Below are 22302 nucleotides of genomic sequence, written 5' to 3' on the forward strand. Positions count from 1 at the left end.
AGATATACACATTAGCAGTCTGTCAAACTAGCACAAGAGTAGCCTCTCATGCACAAGGTTCTCCCACACACTCGATGGCACTTAGACAACAACCCTGTACAGAAAGGAGCTATCCTCTTAGAGGACTCACATTTTACAAATGTTAGGTAGCATGCTTGTCATGGCCCTCTGGCTAAATTCCATTATTCTTGCTAGATAGCAAAATGAATTCTTTCCCTGTACTTAGGTTACTATCATGGGGTAGTAAGGAAGAGTTACCTCTAAGAGGAGCTCCACACTCTCCACCTGAAGCTCTTGCAGTCCCACTATCTGTACCACGTGGTTGCTATCTTCTCTTGCAAAGAGCCTGCAGACACAAGAACATGGTTGGTACAACAGACCTGCTATAATGGACTTTGTTCTTGCCTCCCCAGAAACCTTCCACCATTTCCCTATTAGGTAGCAGTTCTGTTATTTGAGTGAGATTGATGTGTATCCTCCCCGCCCCACTCGCACACCTCCTGATCACAGCCCTGGGCTTCAGAGATGGTCCTTGACTATTGTAAACAAATCAACATCTTTGGCTACAATTAAAAGAATGAACATATAATGCAGACATATGCCAATCAACAGATGGTATATTCGTGGCTTTAGTGATTGGTTCAGGAGTGGATATGGGATCTCTGCTGGTTCAATCAAAATAGTTCTTGTTTCTGGTCGTTAGGTGCCTGGGGGTGAGGTGCTGGTGCTCTTTCTGGAAGTGAAAGTATGTGGCCCTGGGAGCAGTGGCAGCCATTCCGTATCTGCTAGCGGGCCAATTTTGAAAGCTAACATCATAGAAGGTAGAGCAGAGAGATGTACAGAAACTGGGTTCTACTCTATTTCCAACATAAGGAGTCTTCATATATCTTCCAAGGGAGGAAGGAAGAGCTGGTGCTATAACTGAATTTCTCAGGCCTATGTATAAGGCTATGGTCTATCATCATCATTAAACCAGATATATCAAGGGGCATATATTGAATCTATCAAAGACTCGAAGATTATTTTTCTCCCTTAATAAGATACTGATTAAGGTTAAGAATGGAATTCCACTTTATACCCAAAAAAGGAAATGATTTTCTCAAAAATTTTTTTAGTTTGTTTCACCCCAAATTTCCAAATTTTTACAGAACTGGAGAAAAACTGCTTCACCAATCCCCATGACCTATCAGAAACTAGTTCTATTAGAACAGTCAGGCTTCTGGAATAAAAGAGGGATCAAGCTTTCAGAGCCCTCAGGTCATTCCTAAACATACAGGCCCTATGCCCTGAGCTCACCCCAGAACAGTTCCTAATGGACAGCCCAAAATGTACTTCTAGCTTTTTAAATTCTATAAGCCAGAAATGTATTTCTATCACTTTTTATGAAAGCCTATAAAAACAATTTATCCTCTACTTTAAGAGTTAATTTGTTGGGGGTTGGGGGTTGCTGGGGGGCTCAGTCAGTTGGTTTGGCTTCTGACTCTTGATTTCAACTCAGGCCATGATCTCACCATTTGTGAGTTTGAGCCCCGAGTTGGGCTCTGTGCTGACAGTGCAGAGCTTGCTTGGGATTCTCTCTCTCCCTCTCTCTCTGTCCCTCCCCCACCTCTCAAAATAAATAAACTGAAAAGAATGCAAATATACAGGGCAATATATCTGAGTCATTCATTAAAGAACCGCACTCACAAATAACTAGATATCCTGACTGTCCCTTCACCCAAAGAAACCAACCAACAAACCAGACACAGACACAGACACAGACACACACACACACACACACACCACAACAGCTTTTATCCCCTTGCCAACTGTTCTTTAAACAAAGAGGACTTAAACTTCCTGCATTTTGACCTCAAACTTTCTAAATGATTAAGTTCATTCCAGCGTATCATACTCTTAACTCTGGGAAAAGACCATGCAGGCAAAGCATCCCCAGAAAGGAACACAAACTACCCCCTCAAGCAATAAAGGACTGTCCCAAGCCAGCAAGACTCTATCCATGATTGGCCCTAAGACAATGATCAACTTGACTTCACTGCCCACCTGCACAAACCCATTGACCTTTGTCCCACTTTCTCCTTATATAAACCTAGAAATATTTTCGGCACTTTGGAGGCAATCTTTGAAATGTTAGTCCGTTGTCTTCCTGGTGGTAGCCCCACTGAACTAAATTCCTTTCTTGTTTCACCACTACTTGTTTCTCTGCCTTTGGATTTTGTTGGTGGCTAGTGGTTGAACCTGGTCTGTTTGAGACCTCCAGAGCCAGATGCTCTTGCCAGTGTCCAGCTACATTCTGACTGGAAAGATCTCCTAAGTAATAGTGTTGGGGCCTTGGAAGAGAAGCTGTGATTGAGCTAACTTGAGGCTTCAAAAACCAACAGAGGATAATAAAGAAAAGCAACTCTTCTCCAAACCAAACCTAGAGCAGAACCCTCCCTTTATTTGGCAGTTGCTGTGTCAGGACTAAACCCTGAACACCTGTACATCCTCTGAATTGTGGCATACCTAAAGGTCCCCTTTTCTTGGAATAGTCCACAGATGGTGGTCTGCCTAAGCCCAGTTGATGGCTTCTCCAGTTTCACTACTCAATACTCTTATAGGTAACAAAGGCAAGCTGAGAGCATAGTACAAGCGAACACCCCCACCACCCATCCCCCAGGTGGGATTTGTAAAACATTCTTCAGGCACTCCTGGCTGCCCAAGAACAAAGGAAAGGGAAAAACAAATGGTTAACTGATAGAGATCATCATGCAGGACAAGAGTTTGCATCAGTTTGCAACTGTCTTAATAATTTACAAGTAAAAAGGCAATCTCCAGAAACCTATGGACTCAATTTCCTAGAGCCCTAACGTCATTCTCCCCTCCACAGGATAGAAAATCTTTTATAATCAGCCACTCTTCCCAACCCCAGTGCAGCTCTTTCTGCCACGGGTCCTGTCCTCGTGCTTTAATAAAACCACCTTTTTGCACCAAAGACATCTCAAGAGTTCATTCTTGGCCATCTTGGCTCTGGACCCCAACCCTTCAAACGTCAGCACCTTTGGCATGGGGGCCTGCCCTATCACACTCTACTGAACTCAGATGCTCTTCTAGCCCAACCCCCATTCCAGTGTTTGCCTGGAATTTGCACATCCTTTTGGACAGCTCTGTAGGGGCTTGGATACCTTTGCTGGGGGCTAGTTTCTGTCACTGATTTAGTTTCCCCAGCCTACCACCATGCTCTGCCCCAATTCCCTTCTCTCCACTTGTGACTGCTCCCAACATGTCACAGTTCTGGTTAATTCGGTTATGACACTCTTTTATCTTTCCACCCCCCTTATTCCAACTCTCCTCCTTATCCTCCCAGTCAGTCGGTACCTTCACAACTTTGTTGTTTCCTGCTCAGTTAAAGTCAGCTCTTTCAACCTAAACAAAACTTGAGGCCAGAAAAATACAATAGGATTTAAATCCATTTCTAAGTTACTGTATTATGTTTCAAGGGCAACAGTTTAAGACTTAGAAGAGTTAAAAGTCTAATGTGAAGAAGAGAGATGTATTTAAAAAAAAAATTTTTTTTAACGTTTATTTATTTTTGAGACAGAGAGAGACAGAGCATGAATGGGGGAGGGTCAGAGAGAGAGGGAGGGAGACACAGAATCTGAAACAGGCTCCAGGCTCTGAGCGGTCAGCACAGAGCCCGACGCGGGGCTCGAACTCACGGATCGCGAGATCATGATCTGAGCCAAAGTCAGACACTTAACCGACTGAGCCACCCAGGCGCCCCGAGATGTATTTTTTTTAACTGATCTCAGAAAATTATCATTAAGTTTACCCTAAGATTATTGAGAAAAAAAAATAAGAGAAAGCAAGAAACATTATTTATAGTTCTTCCAATGTAATAATAGGCAAAAGAATAGGAAGGTATTTAAGTACATGTTGATATCCTGATTTCCTGAAATCATCACCCTTTCGCAGATCAAAGTAAAAGGGATAGTCTTTTGATAAACATACGGATATAGATCACTTAAAAAATACTAATGGAAGGCTAATTTGCATTCTTTTCTAGCTGAACTGATTTAAAAAATATTCATCTAATTCAGGAGACTCATCTCAGAAAAGGGCACTAATATAACAAGACCTTGCATTAAATCCCATGATCATTAATTCTGTGGACCCTCGCTTAAAACAATGATGAACAGATTTGTAGTTTCCCATTCATAACCAGTACCTTTTTCTTCTATTTAAGAGGTCATAAAGCTGTCCACAGTAGATTTCATAGAAGCTGATCCACACAAAGAGGTGCCTTTTTGGCTGGGACACTTCTAGTTGCCTGAAGATCTCTTTGGCAGCCAGAGCATAGAGTCCTGGGTTCTGATGAGTTCCTATCATGGTGTAGGTCTTCCCAGCACCTGTCTGTCCATATGCGAAGCAAGTGGCATTCCCTCTAGGGGAAAAAAATCATTCATATAACATATACACTAAGAGAAATGTTAATCTACGTACAGATTTTTCATGACCAAAGTCAGGTAGAAACAGAATGCTGTTTATAGCTGACAAAATTCAGCTATGAGCATACAATCCTTTAGGGAGAGGAGGGTTTTACATGATAAAAACACAGGAAGAGGAAAAAACATTCTTAAAGCAGCACATGAGTTTTTTAATAGGAATTTTTCATGGAACTGGTTATATGATAAGTCTGGAAGCAAATAAGAATTCCATGCTAGATGTCCTAGAGAATCTAAGAGATGATTTTGTCTTAATCCGAAAAAGTAAGCTTGATGAAAGAATAGAGAATTAAAATAAATACAAAAATAACAGAAGACCATATGATTAACAGGGTGGTAATGACCACTCATATAAATATTAATGAAGTTTAGATGTGAATAAGCAAGATATTTGAGGAAGGACTCACAGAAGGGTTTTTCTAAGAGCCTCAGTTTTCACTTTCATTAATAAATTAATTAGTTACTTGATTTCTAAGATCCCTTCTAGCTCTGACACCATGTGGTTCTAAGTAAGAATCACTATTCTTGCATGTAGGGTGGGTATGTGCATGGGTATGAGTGTGAAGAACTGCAGAATAAAAGGTGCAGAGGAGAGCTGGGAAACTATCCTGCCAATCACCGCATGTTTTTGGAGGAGCTAGAGGCCAAGATTACCTGAGTATTGGAGGCTCAACTATGTAGTACAGAGTAGAAAATGAACATAATGTTAAGTAATAAGCAGCTATTGCAGACTCTTGAACAGGAAATTGCATGGAGATTAATGATAAAAGTAGCTACTTGCAGTAAGAAAAAAAGTCTGTGAATACACAGAAGTAAGGGAACACTGGAGGTGGGCAGAGAGAAGAACATGAAGAAAGAGGCCTGAAGCCAGAAAGAAACCCAAGAACCAGTAATAGGACAACAGCAAAGGAACCATATAAGTGTGAGAATAAAGAGATGGTAGCTAATCAGATTTAAGCTGTTTGAGCAGAGACCAGGTACTCCTTGTCTTTTGAATCCAGGCTCCCAGTAGTATGGGCATTTGAATACACTAGGAGAGGCACAGATAGGAAAGGATTAATGGAGGAAAATGTAAACACACTGCAGAGGATTTAGTAGAATGAGGGGCACCTGGGTGGCTCAGTGGATTGAGTGGCTGACTCTTGATTTCTGTTGAAGTCATGATCCCAGGATCCTGGGATCAAGCCCTGTGCTGGGGTCCACACTAAGTGTGGAACCTGCTTAAGATATATTTTCTCTCTCCCTCTCTCTCTCTCTCTCTCTCTCTCTCTCTCTCTCTCTCTCTCTCTCTCTCTCCCCCCCCCCACTCCCCCTCTCCCCCTGCTCATGCTCTCTCTCTCTAAAATAAAAAAAAAAAGATTTAGCAGAATGAGAGTAAAGAATAATATCTACCTTATCTTCTGAACATTTTAGTGATGATCTTTTTGAAAAACAACAATATGGGCATGAAAAATCTCTTATTACACTTTGCATAATGGATGCACTTAACTTGTAGCTCTCTTATTTTTTAACTGGTACTGTCCTAACATTCAAATTCTAACTTTACAAACTTGCTCTCTTAAAAAGTACTCCCTAAATTTGATATATAAGAAATCAAACCTGAAAGGCATTTCACTTTTTCAGCCTACTTAGAATTAAAAAAATTTTAATGACTGCTATTAAACAACAATAAAAAGAAAACAGACAAACAAAAAAGGGGCAAATGAAGGTATCTGAATGGCAATAAGCACATGAAAAGATTCTCAGTATCATTAGGCATTTTGAAATTCAAATTCAAAGCACAATGAGATAAAGTTACATACCTATTAGATTGGCTAAAATAAGACTGACAATACCAAATATGGTGAGGATGTAGAAATGCAATTCACACACATTGCTGTTGGGAATACAAAATGGTGTGAGAAAAACTGTTTGACACTTTCTTATAAACACACACATATCCTAAGACCCAGAAATTCCATGTCTAGGTTTCACCCAAGATGAATGAAAACATGTCCAAGAATCAAAGACTTGTACAAGAATGTTCATACAGCTTTATTCATAATAGTCCAAAACTGGAAACAACCCAAATATCCATCAACAGGAGAATGGACAAATTATGGTATATTCATAGAAAGGAATATTAGTAATAAAAACTACAGATACATGTACTAATATCAAAAAAACATTATGCTAAGCCAAAGAAGCCAAGCATAAAAGAACATATATGGGAATGATTCTATTTCTGTGACATTCTAGAACAGGCAAAATATATAGTGACAGAAAGCAGGTCAGTGGTTATATAAGACCTGAGGGTAGAGGTGGAGGTTAACTAAAAAGGGACACAAGAGAACTTTCTGGGGTAACGGAAATGTTCTGTATCTTGTTCAAGGTATTGGTTACTTGGATATATACAACTACTAAAACTCATGAAACTTGAATACTTCTTAAGATCTGTACATCTAACTATATGTGAATTATATCTCAATATTTTTAAAGTTATAAAAATTATTTTTAAAAAAGTCAGGGGCACCTGGGTGGCTCAGTTGGTTAAGCATCCAACTTCGGCTCAGGTCATGATCCCACCGTTCGTGGGTTCGAGCCCCACACCAGGCTCTGTGCTGACAGCTTGGAGCCTGTAGTCCGCTTTGTATCCTGTGTCTCCCTCTCTCTCTGCCCCTCCCCTGCTTGAGGTCTGTCTCTCAAAAATGAATAATTGTTTAAAAAAAAAAAAGTCAAAATACTCTGGGGCACCTGGGTGGCTCAGTCAGTTAAGTGTTTGACTCTTGATTTTAGTTCAGGTCATGATCTCACTGTTTATGAGTTGAAGTCCCACATTGGGCTCCATGCTGGCAGTGTGGAGCCTACTTAAAGTTATCTCTCTCCCACTCTCTCTGCCCCTCCCCAGCTTGTGTGCACTTTCTCTCTCTCTCAAAAAAAAAAAAAAAAAGTCAACTCATTTAAAAAATAAATAAATAGGGGTGCCTGGGTGGCTCAGTCAGGCGTCCAACTTCAGCTCAGGTCATGATCTCACAGTTGGTGGGTTTGAGCCCTGCATGGGGCTCTGTGCTGACAGCTCAGAGCCTGGAGCCTGCTTCAGGTTCTGTGCCTCCCCCTCTCTCTACCCTTCCCCCACTCGCACTCTGTCTCTTGAAAATAAATAAACGTTAAAAAAATTTTTTTAAATAAATAAACAAAATTAAAAAGTCAAAATACTCTGGTATCAGTGATTATAGCAGACCATTTGGCATTTTCTATCAATACATGCCTATATTTTGAATATACAACAGGGCTCCCTAAGGCCTTTTCTATCCCATTTATATGTTTATTTAAAGTGTGATTATTTCAAAATTAAAAAAAATACATCTATAAAGAACAGATGACAGTCACTTACCTATCCCACTCCAATGAAAAAGGTAACTGAACTATATAGCCAGAATACATAATTCCTGTTATCAAAAGTTCAAACTATAACCACTTAAACCTTTTTATTCTGAGGACTTTGATGAAATTATATTGCTAACAACATTTTTGCTGAAAATTTCTAAATGCTTGGTAACTCCTATAGAGATAAGGCACTCTTTAACAGAGTCTAAATTCATCAGATTAAGACACAAATTCATGTTTAATTAAAAAACTGAAAAATTTAAGTGATGTTTATAAAGAAATATGATTATGGAGAAGAGAAAATAAGAAGCAAGAGAAGCAAATAATTACTATCATACCCATTGAAAATATGCTGAATGAGTGGGTGAGTAGTCTTCATGTATACATCCCGGTTGGTGCATGCTTCACCAAAGACTTCATCAAAATAAAAAACATGCTGAAAAAGAAATGTGATTTTTATAGAGACATTTCCTGGATTTTCTTCACCACTATTCTACTTAACACATAAGAAAGGTGCGAATATGTTTTTAACTACTGACTATGACAAATTTAGAGATAAATAAGCAGTCAATAACTGTCAAATGACAGGGCCTTCTTTTACTTGAGCTCTCTGTAGACATATTCTTATAATGTAAAAACTAAGGCACATAATTTTTGTTCTCTCTTAAGTGAAGTAAACTGATGAGTACAAGAGTAAGCCAATCCTCCTTAGGTCCAGGAGAACTCAATTCTATGGGGATTATCCTCACAGCCCAGCTAGGGCCAGCATATTTGAAATTTAGGGAAATTCTAGAGGAAGGTTTCCATTTCATAGGTTACACAGCTGAGCTTTTAATTCCATAAACATGTATTGCTCAGCTGGTAACATGTGTACCTGTAGTAGGCACTTCAAAGGGCCCAAAGATATTGACATTACCCTACCATTACCCGACTCGACCACCTAAAGGTGTGAATCCAGACAGTATACACATGACTCTAAGCTAGAAAAAATGTGAGAGATAAAGTACATGTAGAATTCAAAAGAAAAACATATTCCTTCTAATTAGAAAAGAGATTATGAAAAATACTGTATAGATAAAGGGCCATGGGGAAAGAAGAGGAATTTGAGAGGTATAGATGGAGGCAGGGAAGAGAGTCCAGGCACAAAGAAAACATGAGCAAATAGTCAAAGCAGGAAAACACATGGAACATTTTAGGGAACAGGGAAGATTCAATGTTGAAATACAGGATTTTGTAGGTTGAAAGGTGAAACAGGCGGCTAGAATAATGAGTTAGGACTACGGTGTATGAGTATTGGGACACTAGCCTTAAGGTCAGAATGTTCATATATAATTTAGCAAATAGTGGGAAGACAAAAACCTTTGCAAAGGGAAGGGATGATCCAAGCCATTTTACTGGAAGACTAATCTTACTGCACACTGTGAATGGACTAAGAACAGGGGCACTGCTAATCCAGTGGTGAGGTAAGAAGGATCTAAATTAGATGATGACAATGAAAATAAAGAGGAGATGGACGCATGAGAAATTTGGCAACTAATGGCCTGGATTGGTGGGAAGAAAAAGTAGTAAAAGATGATTCCCAAATGAAAAACCATGATAATTTGGAAAAGGATAGATAACTCTACTAAAAGGGGTCTGGAAAGCATTAATTCAGCAGCCATAATCACTTGCAAAATTTAGAGGCTTATTATGTTGGTAGCCCAGCTATCTCTGAGTAAAAGTCCTAATTTCAAGCTTGACTGTAGTGTAATAATGGCAGTCCATACACAACAAGGGGGACATGAGGCCCTATCTTCTGCTACCTCTTGGGCCTGCTCTAAATATCCAGTTAAGGAAAAATTGCATGGGAAAACCCAGCAAAGTAAATTGGGGCAATTTATTATAGGTCACTCTACGCCCATTTGATTCTGTTTCGTGTGCCATTACATTAGAATGGAAATTTGTTAGGGCACCTGAGCAGAAATTGGGGCCACTAAGATGAATTTATCAGTTAGAAAATATCTCCAAAAGTTAGGAGGTGAGAAAATAAGGAATCTGTGCAGCATGATAAAGAAATCTGTGAACTTTTAGTGGCATGTGATTAAAAAAAAATTTTTTTTGTTTTATTTATTTTTGAGAGAAAGAGAGAGAGAAAGAGCAAGTGAGCATGGGAGGGACAGAGAGAGAGGGACACACAGAATCCGAAGGCAGGCTCCAGGCTCTGAGCTGTCAGCACAGAGCCCGACGCAGGGCTGAAACCTACGAACTGCGAGATCATGACCCAAGCTGAAGTCAGACGTTTAACCGACTGAGCCACCCAGGTGCCCCAAAATATGTGATGTTTTTAAGAATAAAATGTTTCTAACTGTTGAATCTGGGTGATAGGTACATAGGGGTTCTTTATATTTTTTAATAAACTTGAAAATGGCGATAATAAAAAGTAAAATATATTTCTAAAATATATTTTTTGGTGTTTCTCAGGAAAATAAGAAAAAAGTGAAAACAAGTAAACGTGGGAGTTTTAAAAAATGTTCTTTTACTTCATTGAATATATGGCTATTCTTCATCTCCTTCTATGAGTGCTTGTGAATAACTTCAGCTCCTGAGTAAACACCTTAGAAAACACTTATTGATTAAAGGGATTAGTATCTTTCCTTCCAAGAGGATTTAGGTATTGATTTTTCCAGTACTTCTGTAAGTATCCTTAATGAAAGATATATGAACATGCAAGATTATTCTAATTAACATGTTACATATGTTATATATGTTAATTATAATAATGCTATTATATAAATATAATAAATGCTAGCACAATATATAAATATATATATAATCCATAATATCCTTTGCATCACAGATACTTTCATTTGATCACACTTTATCAATTAGGTTGGATTAATACTCACTTTAGCCTTGGTATGATCAGAGTTCCATAATTTATTTTTTAAATAAAAATTTTTCAGATTATAAAAGTAACATGTATATTTATAGAATTTCTCTGGAAAGACAGAACAGGTAATAGTGGTTGCCTTCAAGGAGGAAATGGGATTAGCAGGATACTTCACTGCATACCTTTTTGTATGTTTTGATTTTGAAATAGGTGACTCTATCTTACTCAAAAGTTTTTACTTTTTATATAAAAGTAACATGCTGATTATAGAAAATTTTAAAAACATGGAAAACAACAGAGAAGAAAATCAAATTGCCTATACATCTTACTACACAGAGAGAGCCACTATTGACTTTTTGATATATTTCAGTACCATCTTTTTTCTATATACGTTTCTTTATTTAAGAAATTGGAATGAAACATATACACATTTGTTTCCTTGTCCTTTCACACATTATGTTGATATAAAATTTAATGGTAAGACAGCACACTACATGTATATGATCATATATACTAAGTAACCAAAGAAGATTTGAAAGGATAGGACATTTAATTAAATGGATACATAAACCTATTGTCTGAATTCCTAAGTAAGCTTAAAAATAAAACCCAAAGAATCTAGGATCAATATTTATTTGCCATGTTTGCTACAAACCTCCCTTTACTTCTTTCCACTGAAGAAAAGAAAAGGGGGTAAAAGCCCTCCCAACACTTGTATTATAGCATTGATAGGTAAGGATTTTGACCTATGAGAGCAAAGGTCCAAAGTTCAAACTGCAGAGTAAGTGCTATGAAAACTATGGGTATTCAATAAGTATTGACTAATGGTAATGACAAAGAAGGAAGGTTATTGTGTTTGGGGATAATGGAAAAATACAAAAGATAAGCTGATGCTTCTTTGAGGGAATTACCGTGACAAAAGCATCATTAACGATGTCTTGGGTAGATGGTGACTGGACAGGGCTATTACTACAGTTACAAGTAGGTATGGAACTAGATAACCTTATAACTAATTGGCATTTAGACCGTCTTCAAAATAAATATCTCCCATCTAGACCTAATAGATTGTGCATTGATCAGCAGTCAATAAGGCTGTTAAAGTGATTGGGTTGGTTATACAGTGACCTACTAATTTAGTGCCCAAAGAGTCAGTGGATTACTTTGAACGTTGCTGTGAAACTCAATTTTGATAGCCAAAGAAAAAGATGAACAATGCATGTGTAAAAGAGGGGGAAAGTGTTAATTTGACTTCAGCGTTAACGTATTTATTCCAGGAGGGTAAAATCTCAGCTGACTAAAGTGAAATGCTAGCACAACAGATTACTCACCACTTTTTTCTCTCTACCAGTCACTGGGTTTTGAGGCAAGAGAAAGAGAGAGAGAAGAATGAATATAACGTGCATGTTTAGGGAGGCAGATTCAGAGAAAGAGAGACCCAAATTCTCAAATCTTAACATCCAGTAGATTATCCTCTGTTTTATTTACAATTGCTTCATCATTTTAAGAGTACCTAAATTATGGTGTCTCCCATCTATGGACTTGCTGCTTCCATAGGAGACTGGAGAATTACTACAAGGGTATCTATCTACTTTAAGTAAGTTCCCTTCAATACCAAGCCTCTGTCCTTGGATTCTGTGATCTTTCTGGCAGGGAGTGAATATTTTTTGTGTCTAAGTTACCAGTGTTTTATGTAAATCCTTGTAAGTTATATGTAAAAATCATATCCCTGGATTACATTTACTCACACTATAATCTAACCTTCACCAAGTGGCCTGCTCAAGAGTCCAGTTTCCACCAAATTAAATCTAAGTCCAAAGACAGTTGAGAATTGAAATAAGCAGCTGAGTGGCAATCTGGAACCTTGTTGCTCAAAAACATATCCTCCATCATTAAACTCCAGACACACTCAGCAGAATAAATTCACACTGTGAGACACAGGCAAGACTTGAGACTAACTATGCAATCATCTCAGAGTCACCCTGGGGCACACCTCAGTGACCTGTCCTATCTACCACCAATTCATTACATTCTTTTTATCCCCTTGGGCCCCACTTTTTGCTGAATAGGTATAATTACATTCACGTAAAATGTGTCAAGCGAATGTATGATGCAACTCTATTGCCCTAGAGTGCAGAAATTATGTTATTGTTTCCCCCACTGCACTATCTATATATTTTTTTAATGAAGGCCCAGGGTATTAATGATTTACATCAAGAATGAATGTGGGGTGCCTGTATGGCTCAGTTAAGCGTCTGACTCTTGACTTCGGCTCAGGTCATGGTCTCGCGGTTTGTGAGTTTGAACCCCGCATCAGGCTCTGCGTGGAAAATGCGGAGCCTGCTTGGGATTCTCTCTCTCTTCCTCTCTCTGCCCCTTCCCCGCTCCCTTTCTCAAAATAAATAAATAAACTTAAAAAATTAAAAAAAAAAAAAAAAAAGAATGCCAATACCCAAAGCTAAAACAGGATTTTAGAATTTGTGTGTTGCTATTCAAAGAAAAGCAACAAACTGACACACTTGATAACATTAGTTCCAAACACAAAAGGAAAGCATCATACCTGCAGAATATATTGTGTGAGGTCAACTGCTTCTTTCTTCTCATGAACAAGTAGAGTTTCTTTGTCTTCTACAGTAATAATATTAATTTCTCCACGACGTACCTCCCTCATGCCCAAAGGGCGTTTTCGAACACAAACTCTGATTTTCTCCATCTCAGTCCAAGGATTCTCTTTCTCTGAGGTGTTCTGTCTGATATATATTTGTAAGTGGGCTTTAAGTTTTAGTAATAGGATGACTACTTAAGAGGTCAAAGTATGAGCACATTTTGTTATTTTGTATATACATTATGCCTAATATATATACACACACCTTATACATATATATTATATATAAAAAAACTTCCTCAGTGTCAACACTATTTTTTTAATTTTTTGTGTTTATTTATTTTTGAGAGAGAGACAAAGCGTGAGCGGGAGAGGGCCAGAGAGAGAGGGAGGCACAGAATCCGAAGTAGGCTCCAGGCTCTGTGAGCTGTCAGCACAGAGCCTGACGTGGGGCTCAAACTCACAGACGGCAAGAACATGACCTGAGCCCAAGTAGGACGTTTAACCTACTGAGCCCCCCAGGCGCCCTGTCACTCTAATATGTAACATTACACAGGGTGCCTGGGTGGCTTAGTGGGTTAAGCAGCCAACTCTTGGTTTCAGTTCAGGTCATGATATCATGATTTGTGACTTGGAGCCCGCATCGGTCTGCACTCACAGCGTGGAGCCTGCTTCAGATCCTCTGTCTCCCTCTCTCTGGTCCTCCCCCCACCCCGCCAAATAAATAAATGTTAAAAATACATGTAATTTTATACATACTATGTGTACAGAAAGTTCTTTTAATAACTAAATCCTCCTGATTATTTCTATCTCTATCCCTACTCCACCCCATCCTTTATCCTGCCGAAAACAACCAACCAACCCCCAAACCTTAAGAACTGTTTTAGCTTTAAGACTGTGTGTCTGACTTCCAGATGTGGTCTTCCAAAAACTTCTAATGATTTTTTTTCTTTTTCTTTTTTTTTTTTTTAATCATACCTGGGTTTACTAAATACCTTGAATTAGGTGGTAGGTTTCAATGTACTTTTCCTCTGTTCTTCCCAGGTATATTCTGTACCTCCCTTTGTCTTGCTCTTCCTCTTTTTGTCACCTGATGTGTGTTTGTTAGAACACAGTCCTCTATTTTTTTCTTCCCAGGACAATTTTATGACTGGTGCTGCCCACCACTATCACCCTTCTATTCAGACACATTTCTTTTCTGGCTCTGGCTTCAGTGAACTTATCAACCTTAACAGCTAGAATATTTGATGAAATACTCCTTGAGCTAGGGATACAAAATTCATCATTTTACTTGCTGAGCCTAATGGGGGTATATACGCATATCTCTAAGAACTGACCATTTACCTGTATAGAAATTCCTCTTAACCTAAGTAACAAGAAAATAAAATTCTTGAAAGCAGTTTACAGGATCAATGCCTTTGGTCTATATACTTTAGAATGTCTTGGCAAGACAAATTATTCCCTTCCTTTACACTTTAGAATTTAATTAATAGCTCCTAAAAACCCTTTTATAATTGATTTTCCACGGGATATTTCACTATATAACTGTTTCATATCAATTTCAATTTTCTGAGCCCTCCAACTGGCTGGAAAATTATTTTTTGTCAGGATCTAAAACTAATAAAAAGGAGCAAATAAAATTTCTAATATTGTGCATAAAAGATAACTCCAAGCTTTTAAAGCATGCTTTGTTTTTTAACCAACATAGAGCAAATTTTTTTAAATGTACCATTTTGGGGCACCTGGGTGGCTCAGTCGATTGAGCAGCTGACTCTTGGTTTCTGCTCAGGTCATGATCTCACAGTTCATGGGTTTGAGCCTTGCATCAGGCTCTGAGCTGACAGCACTGAGCTTGCTTGGGATTCTCTCTCTCCCTCTCTCTGCCCCTCTGCTGCTTGTGCTCTCTCAAAATAAATAAATAAACTTAAAGTAAAATAAAATAGAATAAAACAAAAATGTACCATTTTGAGGTTAAGTGTGGCAAAATCCTGACAATTAAAAGTGGATGATGGGCATATGGGGGATTCACTGTTCTATTCTCCCTTCTGCATATGCTCAATTTTTTTTAACAAGAAAAACAAAATTGTAATGCATTATTTTTTAACAAGGGCCTGTGTCAAAATCTCTAGTTGTTGGGGGATATTAATAATCATATAAAGTTAATCAAGGGGAACAGAAAATGCCTTTTTAAAAATTGACTAGGGACTGATAGTGCCTGGGTGGCTGTCGGTTGCGCACCTGACTTTGGCTCAGGTCGTGATCTCGCCGTTCATGAGTTTGAGCCCTGCGTCGGGCTCTGAGCTGTCAGAGCCTGGAGCCTGTTTCAGGTTCTGTGTCTCCCTCCCTCTCTGCCCCTGCCCTGCTCATTCTTTGTCTCTGTCTCTCTATCAAAAATAAATAAAACATTTAAAAATTTTTTAAAAATTGACTAGGGAATCTAGACGGGTCACGTGGTCAAAAACTAGTTTTCAAGTTAAAGGGGCAAAAAGGAATGACTGCTCTTCTCCTAAAATGCTCTGTTTGTATTTAAAATTTTTTTTAATGTTTATTTTTGAGAGAGAGACAGAGCATGAGTGGGGGAGGAGCAGAGAGGGAGACACAGAATCCAAAGCAGGCTCCAGGCTCTGAGCTGTCAGCACAGAGCCCGACGCGGGGCTCAAACTCACGGACCGCGAGATCATGACCTGGGCCAAAGTTGGCCACTTAACCGACTGAGCCACCCAGGCGCCCCAAATGTTTATTCTTTTTTAAGGGAGAGAGAGACAGAGCTCAAGCAGGGAGGGGCAGAGAGAGAGGGAGACAAAGAATTCGAAGCAGACTCCAGGCTCTGAGCTGTCAGCATGAAGCCCAATGCTGGGCTCAAACTCATGAACTATGAGATCATGACCTGAGCCAAAGATGGATGCTCAACCAATTGAGCCACCCAGGTGCCCCTAAAAGGCTCTGGTTTTTTAATGCCCAGTGTTCCCTAGAAGAAATAAGCTGTATCTATCTGACATGAAAAGAGTTCAGACAGTTGGAGTTAGGTCTATTTAAAATCTTAAATAAGTCAGGGCAACTAGTTTTCTAAATGCATTGAACTTTTATTAAAATTCTGAGACCAGGGGGCCTGGATGGCTCAGCTGGTTTCGCATCTGACTCTTGATCTTGGCTCAGATCATGATCTCATGGTTCGTGAGTTTGACCCCTGCATCAGGCTCTGTGCCAACAGCACAGGGCCTGCTTAGGATTCTCTCTCTCCCTCTTTCTCTCTGTCCCTCCTCTGAGTGCACACACATATACTCTCTCTCAAAATAAATAAATAAGCTTAAAAAAAAGAAAAAAAAAACCTAAGACCAGTAATGTATTCTGAGCTTACTTGATTTGAGGCACCTGAAGAGAATGCTCTTTGGACAAGATGACATCCTAACAGCAAGCCTTAAGTTCATGAGGGAGTTTCTCAGAGTTCTGAAACCCTGACCCCTACTTAGAAACATTTGGGTGAAAAGACAGTATGAGGATTACTGGGTAAAATGTACTTTTTAAAATCTCTACTTCTCTAATAAAGAGTAGGAAGAGTGATAAAATATAAAATAATGATATGTAAAAAGTAAGAAAGCTCAATGGAATAGCTTTTGCTCTGGGTCTGTCATGTATAAACCTCTATAAGAGCACTTATCGCACCGTATGGTTGTTTATACTCCTACTCACCCTGCACCCTAAGAAACTAAGAGCCTCCATATATCCTAATTATCTTTATATCGAGAATCAGGCCTGGAAGAGATGTACTTAATATGCACCAACTAAATGAAAGAGCCTATTTAAACTAAAATATTCATTTTATCCAAATAAATAATGCAAAGCAGTGTCTTTATTTATAAATAATTCCAACTTAGATCTTTATGTATTGTTCAAAAAAAGACTAACATTCAAGAAAATATCTGTTCTTTCACCTCAGAGCTAACCAATAGGACAGTAATAATCCTGGCTTTGATAGTCATGAACAGTCTAGTTCTCTAACAATTAAAAGAAAAGAGGGACACCTGGGTGGCTCAGTTGGTTAAGTGTGGACTCTTGATTTCAGCTCAGGTCATGATCTCATGGTTTGTGAAATCGAGCCCCACACTGGGCTCCATGATGAGTGTGGAGCCTGCTTGGGATTCTCTCTCTCTCCCTCACTCTCTGCCCCACCCCTGCTTGCACGTGCACACATGTGCACAAGCTCTGTCTCTCAAACCTTAAAAAAAGTTAAAGAAAAGAGTGCTATATGTTACTCTGTGCTCTGCTAAACCAAATAAAGTTTTCAGAAACACTATAAAATTCATTATGTACTTCAAATTACTAAAAGTACTTTTACCTGTAAAATTGGGTCTTCTATTTTCCTTTGGAATAAAAGAACTGGTTGCTTATGAGATTCTCTGAAAGCTTAGCCAATATAAGGCCAGATCTAAATGTATACCTTCTTTTAAGGTATGAATAATAGCTTGAAGGAAGGAAGAGAAAAAAGAGAGAGAGAGAGAGAGAGAGAGAGAAAGAAAGAAAGAAAGAAAGAAAGAAAGAAAGAAAGAAAATGTGGCTTAAGAATGTATTTTGTTGGGGGGCGCCTGGGTGGCGCAGTCGGTTAAGCGTCCGACTTCAGCCAGGTCACGATCTCACGGTCCGTGAGTTCGAGCCCCGCGTCAGGCTCTGGGCTGATGGCTCGGAGCCTGGAGCCTGTTTCCGATTCTGTGTCTCCCTCTCTCTCTGTCCCTCCCCCGTTCATTCTCTGTCTCTCTCTGTCCCAAAAATAAATAAACGTTGAAAAAAAAAATTTTTTTAAATAAAAAAAAAAAAGAAAAAAAAAAAAGAATGTATTTTGTTGGGGGCACCTGGGTGGCTCAGTCAGTTGGGCGTCCAATTTTGGCTCAGGTCATGATGTCACCGTTTCATGGGTTTGAGCCCCATGTTGGGATCTGTGCTGACAGCTCAGAGCCTGGAGCCTGCTTCAGATTCTGTGGTTCCCTGTCTCTCTGCTCCTCCACCACTCTCACTGTGACTCTCTCCAAAATAAATAAACATTAAAAAAAAAAAAAAAAAAGAATGTATTTTGTTTCTCTATAACTCCCCATGTGCAACTTTTACAATAACAAAACAACCAAGACATGTTATTTTTAAAAGAATATGTTTTCTATCATACCAATGCTGGTATTAGGGATTAGTCAATATTTTAGCTCTTAGGGACATTTCAACATTTAACTTAAAGCACTAGGTGAAAATAACTTATTGTCACCTTGACTCTCAAAGTCACAAGTGCATCAAAAGTGTCTTACTCTTTTGTAATTACCAAAATCATGTTCTTCCAGGGCTGGAACTGAAGAAAGCACTCAAAATCAGGACCCTATTTCAACATGTGTAGGTAAGCTAACTGCACCCGAGATCTACTTAATCCAACTACATGCTCTTTGTTTTTAACTAAGCTTTATGTCTCCTGGTTGAAGTGAATTTGATAGCCTTAAAAAAAAAAATCCTGTGGAATACACAGACACACACACACACACATACACACACACACTTTTTCCATTACAGAATGCCAGTTAACTATTTTACCTTCAAAGATGCACTAGATGTATCATGTTACAGTATAATAAACAATAGAAATAGGTTTGCTACGGAATAGCAGATCCTGGCAAGTAGCAGCTTGAACATACATGAACAATATCATTTTTCTCCCATCTGGAAAGTCCCAATTCCTCATGAACTTTCCCCCATCAAAGTACTTCTATTGTTGCTGCAGAAGTTGTTCACTATAACTTTCCATATCTAAGAAGCAGTTGCTCTCAGTCATGGAGAGGCTTGCTCTTGCCTCTGTCTCCCCCACGCCCCCAAAAAAGATAATAAATTATTACCTGATACAGGACTGAGGGATTCCATAGTTATACTCTGAAACACGAGGGACTCTTTGAATAACGGGAATATCATAATCCCCCAGTATTGGAGAAAAGTGATTTGATGAAAAGAGTGAAGTGTTAGTTTCTGTTTGCACATAGGAACCAGCAGCTGTGGCATTCCGAATTCTTGTTTTTGTATGGTGTTGGGAATCAGCCGGCAGCATGCGTTGGAGCACTTTTAGGTAACTAGACTTCTGTTTGTTTACAGAAGAATCTGATAACCTGCACATTTCAAGCCCGTTGTTGCTGGTAGTTCTGTCTTTGTTGTCAGCAGGAGAATCAAAATGCAGTTGTCTGCGAGGGCCAGATCTGGATTCCTGAGGCTTAATGTACAGGCCGTTTGTCTGAAGAGGATGCTCTGGGCTACTGACTGCTTTATCTTCTTCCTGCATAATCTTAATGATTTTGATAAGTTGGAAGAGACGTTTGCGGTCATTCATGTCATGGACTCCCAATTTGGAATAGTCCTTCATTGTAACCTTGGCTAATTCATCTATTTTTTGAAGCCCAAGGGCAGTAAAATGAGGATAATACTGTGCAAGTTCAGCTTCACAAAGGCATTCATACAACCAAGATGTCATTTTTTGTGAATGAGTTTCTGTAACTTCTGAATAGGAAAAGAAAAAAGCCATTCACTTGAAATATTCCTTTAAAAATGAAAATCACAAAACAAACATGCAGAAAATCCATTCTAACATACCAAGTTTTCAATATACATTTTCTTCTGAAATAATTAAACAGCACAGTGCACAAGCAAAGATGCTTATGATGCATTTGTAGTAACAGATGTAATTTATCAAATGGAACTTTAATTGTGTATATACATAGGTACATGCGCACACACACACACAAGTCACTTACTTTTTTCTAGGGAGTTCCTTCCAATCTTGCAATGTCTACTTAACACATGTCACAAACTACTGAAACATTGTTCCCAACCACTGATTGTCGCAAGACTAATTTTAGATGTTCAAGTTAATGTCAAGGCATGTTGCACAACTGTTTCCTATGATTAATGAACAAAGGCTAAGAAGTCCTTCAGAATGGAAAGTAGAATTAAATAGCAAACCACAGAGGATTATAAACTAACATAACTCAGGAAATCACATTTGTATCTGCTGGGTACTGGTAAAAGCTAGTTGAATAAAGAGGTAAAAACATCAATTCAGAATCTAATTCAGGGTCTCAGATCATTCTAAAAGGTAAGTAAAGGTAGGTGGTTGTAGATGTCAACTTGTGCAGAATACAAATAAAGTAATTTACCTGAGATTTAAAAAATTGGTCAAGATCTTATAGGGGCATCTGGCTGGCTCAGTTGGTAGAGCATATGACTCTTCACCTTGGGGTTGTGGGCTCGAGCCCCATGCTGTGTGTAGATATTATTTTAAAAAACAGTAATTACCAAAAAAAATCAAGTGCTTTAAAAAAATGATTTTATATGGTTGCTGGGGTACCTGGCTGACTCAGTAGGAAGAATATGTGACTCATAATCTCAGGGTTGTGAGTTCATGCCCCACGTGGGTATAGCAATTATTAAAATAAACTTAAAAAAAGGTTTTATACGGTAGAACATTAAAATGCTTAAAAACTTTTAACAGTGAGGTATTTAATACTAACAAATAATGTGTTAATAACACATAATCCACATAATCCTGGTTTATTACTAAAATCAGGATCCTGAGGAATTCTCCACACCACTGTTAGAGAAACAGAGCTCAGGGCCAGGTAATAAAGGTGATTAAAGTACATTGTATAATTAACTTTGGAGGAAATGCTACTTAGGCTACAGAAAAGGCGAAAGAAGCCTAAGTAATATATCCTAAACTCATCCTGACCTTTTCCATCTGTGGTAGATTTGGGGGAGTCAGGGAGGGCCACAAATTCTTTGCAGGTCCTTTCACATCAAGAGGCAGTGTCTTTTTCCTCCCATTGCATCTAGGTTAGCCTTGTGACTTGTTTTACCTGACAGAATGTGGTGGGGGTGACACTCTGTGACTTCCATACCTAGGCCTCAAGAACCCTTGCAGCTTCTGTTCTCTTGCAACTCTCTGCTGACAGGGGAAGCCCAGCCAATAGTCATCATCAAAGTCAGACATGTGAGAGAAGCCATCTTAGACTATTCTGCCCCAGTGGCACCACGAGATGACTACAGCCACACGAGTGACTGGCCCAGTGAGACCAGAATTACCTAGCTAAGCCTAGTCCAAACAGAGGACTCAAAGAACCGTGGGCAAATAGTTGTTTCAAATCATTTAATTTTGGGGTAGTTTACTGCACAGAAGTAGATAACTGTAACAATGTTTCTATGCCTTTTTACATGTTGTATCTTTGCTTGAAATGTTCCCAACCCCCCTGCCTAAAATGAGTTATGCACATCCTTTCAAAATAGCTCAATAGCTCTCTGCCCCACCCTCCCATGATGCCTTCTTTCATTTCTCATCCTCTTCTACCATCTTACCACCAAGTACATCATGTGGTAGCCAAATCAGGCTACCAGTCCCTTTACAACTGTTTCTTCTAGCTGGAATATCTGTCTTTCCCAAGAGAAATTCTATTTATATTTTTCTTCTGTGACATATGCCCTAGGCGAGGGATAACTGGTATTTCCTCTGTACTTCAGTAATAATAATAATAATAATAATAATAATAGCAACTAATATTTTTGAGCATTTATTATGTACCAGGCACTGTTCTAAATACCATTTGTTAACCTTTAATCTTAGGAAGTAGATACATGTATGACCTTCAGCAAGTTATTTATTTAACATCTATGAAACTCATTTTTCTCAACTGTTAATTTTTTTTTAAGTTTATGTATTTGAGAGAGAGAGAAGCACATGTGTGAGTGGTGGAGGGGCAGAGAGAGAGAATCCCCAGCAGACTCCACACTGTCAGTGCAGAGTCCAATGTGGGGCTTGAACTCACCACCCGTGAAATCATGACCTGAGCCGAAATCAAGAGTCCGATGCTTAACTGACTGAGCCACCCAGGTGCCCCATCTCAACTGTTAAATAGGAATGTAATAGCCCCTACAGTTCCTAGGATTAGGATTCAATGAGAAAATACTTGGGGCAC

General features: G+C 38.9%; 1 protein-coding gene across 1 annotated transcript in view; it reads right to left on the bottom strand.

The window, feature by feature from the left end:
- Window positions 1-22302, bottom strand: part of KIF24 (kinesin family member 24) — a 74630-nt gene that overhangs the window by 29650 nt on the left and 22678 nt on the right. The window contains exons 2-6 of the mRNA XM_042914099.1: window positions 19186-19834; window positions 13277-13466; window positions 8189-8286; window positions 4208-4423; window positions 259-346 (exon numbers count right to left, since the gene is read on the bottom strand). Of these exons, the coding sequence (XP_042770033.1) occupies window positions 259-346; window positions 4208-4423; window positions 8189-8286; window positions 13277-13466; window positions 19186-19808 (1215 nt within the window). The 5' untranslated portion in view covers window positions 19809-19834. The remainder of the gene's footprint in view (window positions 1-258; window positions 347-4207; window positions 4424-8188; window positions 8287-13276; window positions 13467-19185; window positions 19835-22302) is intronic.

This window comes from Panthera leo, chromosome D4, assembly GCF_018350215.1.
Source record: "Panthera leo isolate Ple1 chromosome D4, P.leo_Ple1_pat1.1, whole genome shotgun sequence".
Taxonomy (NCBI): Eukaryota; Metazoa; Chordata; class Mammalia; order Carnivora; family Felidae; genus Panthera; species Panthera leo.